Source organism: Arachis duranensis, chromosome 6 (genome assembly GCF_000817695.3).
Source record: "Arachis duranensis cultivar V14167 chromosome 6, aradu.V14167.gnm2.J7QH, whole genome shotgun sequence".
Lineage (NCBI taxonomy): Eukaryota > Viridiplantae > Streptophyta > Magnoliopsida > Fabales > Fabaceae > Arachis > Arachis duranensis.
In genome coordinates this window covers 6,241,264-6,243,175 of record NC_029777.3, presented here as the reverse complement: position 1 = coordinate 6,243,175, position 1,912 = coordinate 6,241,264, and the positions used below count along the sequence as shown (strand labels likewise).

General features: G+C 35.8%; 1 protein-coding gene across 1 annotated transcript in view; it reads right to left on the bottom strand.

Annotated features, from left to right (window-relative positions):
• The window catches only part of LOC107492263 (uncharacterized), a gene marked incomplete in the record, with an annotated part of 9,612 nt that extends 8,305 nt beyond the window's left edge, over positions 1–1,307 (bottom strand). Inside the window, 4 exon segments of the mRNA XM_052262757.1 lie at positions 1–67; positions 215–286; positions 518–649; positions 736–1,307. Of these exon segments, the coding sequence (XP_052118717.1) occupies positions 1–67; positions 215–286; positions 518–649; positions 736–885 (421 nt within the window).
• Positions 1,308–1,912: the final 605 nt, after the last annotated feature.

The window sequence follows — 1,912 nt, the reverse complement described above, 5'->3', positions numbered from 1 at the left end:
CAGCTTCCAACAGTATGTCCTGTTTCAAACGAGCTTCCATTTGTTCAACCCGTTCCCTATTAATTCCCTGATCAAGTACATAATGCCACAGATGTTAGACGCCAAAAATAATCCTTTTTAAGCATCACTGCACACAATTTAACCCAAACAAGTAAAGTAGGTCCCTCAACTGCGAGGGGTAAAGAGCTTCACAAATAGGTAATAAATGACATACCGTATACTCAAGGTTAGAGAACGGTCTCTCCACCTCACGCAAAACAAAGGGGCGACCATTGATGTACACAAGCTGATTTCCAATGCAAAGATTAGAGCATTACACATCGAAGTTAGAGTAAAAGCTCAGAGAACATCATAACTAAACAAACCTTAAGTTCAGCTAATACTAAATCACTCAGACTCAGTTAGCCTATTAAGTTCTTTTGGTATTCCACATGTTCATTCAGAACAACAAGTACAAGGAATATGAGCATGAATATGAATATGAATATGAATATGAATTTGAATTTGAAGTGAGTACCGGTTCCTCGCGAAGGCTAATCCAGAGAACATGAGCTCTCTTGCCCTGTTTCTGAGCACCAATGTGCTTGAGAACATTCCTGATTCCATCAATGGTTGGGATAGCAACGCCATGAACATGTAAGGAATCAGCCTGCAAGAAAGAATAGCATTAGAGAGCAGGAAAGCTAGGAAATGAAACAGAAAACAGAAAACAGAAAGAAGAAGAAGAAGAAGAACCTGGCGGTAATTAGGAGCACCTTCGATCTGAGGAGAGAGACGCTTGTTCTGGCAACCAGGGAAATGGTCGCTCTTGAGAATGGTCTTCTTGCCAAGCACCGACCCTCCCCTCATCTTCATCACCTGCTCGGGCTCCTTCGGTATCGACATCTTCTTCGATTCTCTTATCAATCCAATGATCACTACTCACTCCAACTTCTTCTTCTTTATCAGTTACTCTTTTTTTAAAACCCACAGAAACAGTTATCTGTTGTCCACTTCCCACAGAATTGATTTCCCCATTGATTAATTAAATCCAATCTCCATTCCCCCAATTTTCTGACGGAATCTATAAAAACAACAAGAGAAATTGCTGCCAGCGCGCACAATCTAACTCTATAATCGTTCACAACCGAAAATCTCACCCCCTTTTCTTTTCTTTTCTTTTCCTTTTTCCCTCTTCACAACTGTCGCAACAGAACGTGAAATGCGTGAATTCTTCTTCTTAGCTCAGCTTAGCTACAACCACAAGCCGTGTGTATCTGCCACTGTCCTTAAGCTTATATAAAAATAAATGTAAGCATAACGAATCTTTATTCCGATTCTTATACTCTTCAAATCTTAACCTTTTTTTCTCTATTTCCTTATATAGTCGTACTAATCTTCATATTTATCCACACTCACTCTATACTTAATTACTTATTTCTCAATTTTATAAAATAATTTTTTATATTTTTTTAACTAAATGAATAAAAATTTTATTTTTTGATTATTAATTAATTATTAATATTTAAAAATATGAAATAAAATATATTATTAAATTATTAAACTAAAAAAATTAAATTAAAAAAATTAAGTTATTAATTAAATAATTAACAAAAAACAATAAATTACTCCCGGTCATTTCTCATATTATTATTCGCGTACGCTTAATTTGAAAGCGCTTATGGCTTATGCTGTGGATATTCGAGTTTTGCTATGATGGCAAAGTTGCGTTTGGTGCCAAGAATTAACAACATGACCGAAAGCCCAACAAGTTCTACCAACCGTTCGTATTTCACTTTTCATGTTTTGGATTGGACATTTTGGACTCCATTAATCCTCGTATGCCCAGAGTTGACGCTCACCACAAAAATTTGTACCACAAGTTAAATCAAATAAATTAAATACACGAATTAAATTGGGTTAGTCTCATAAT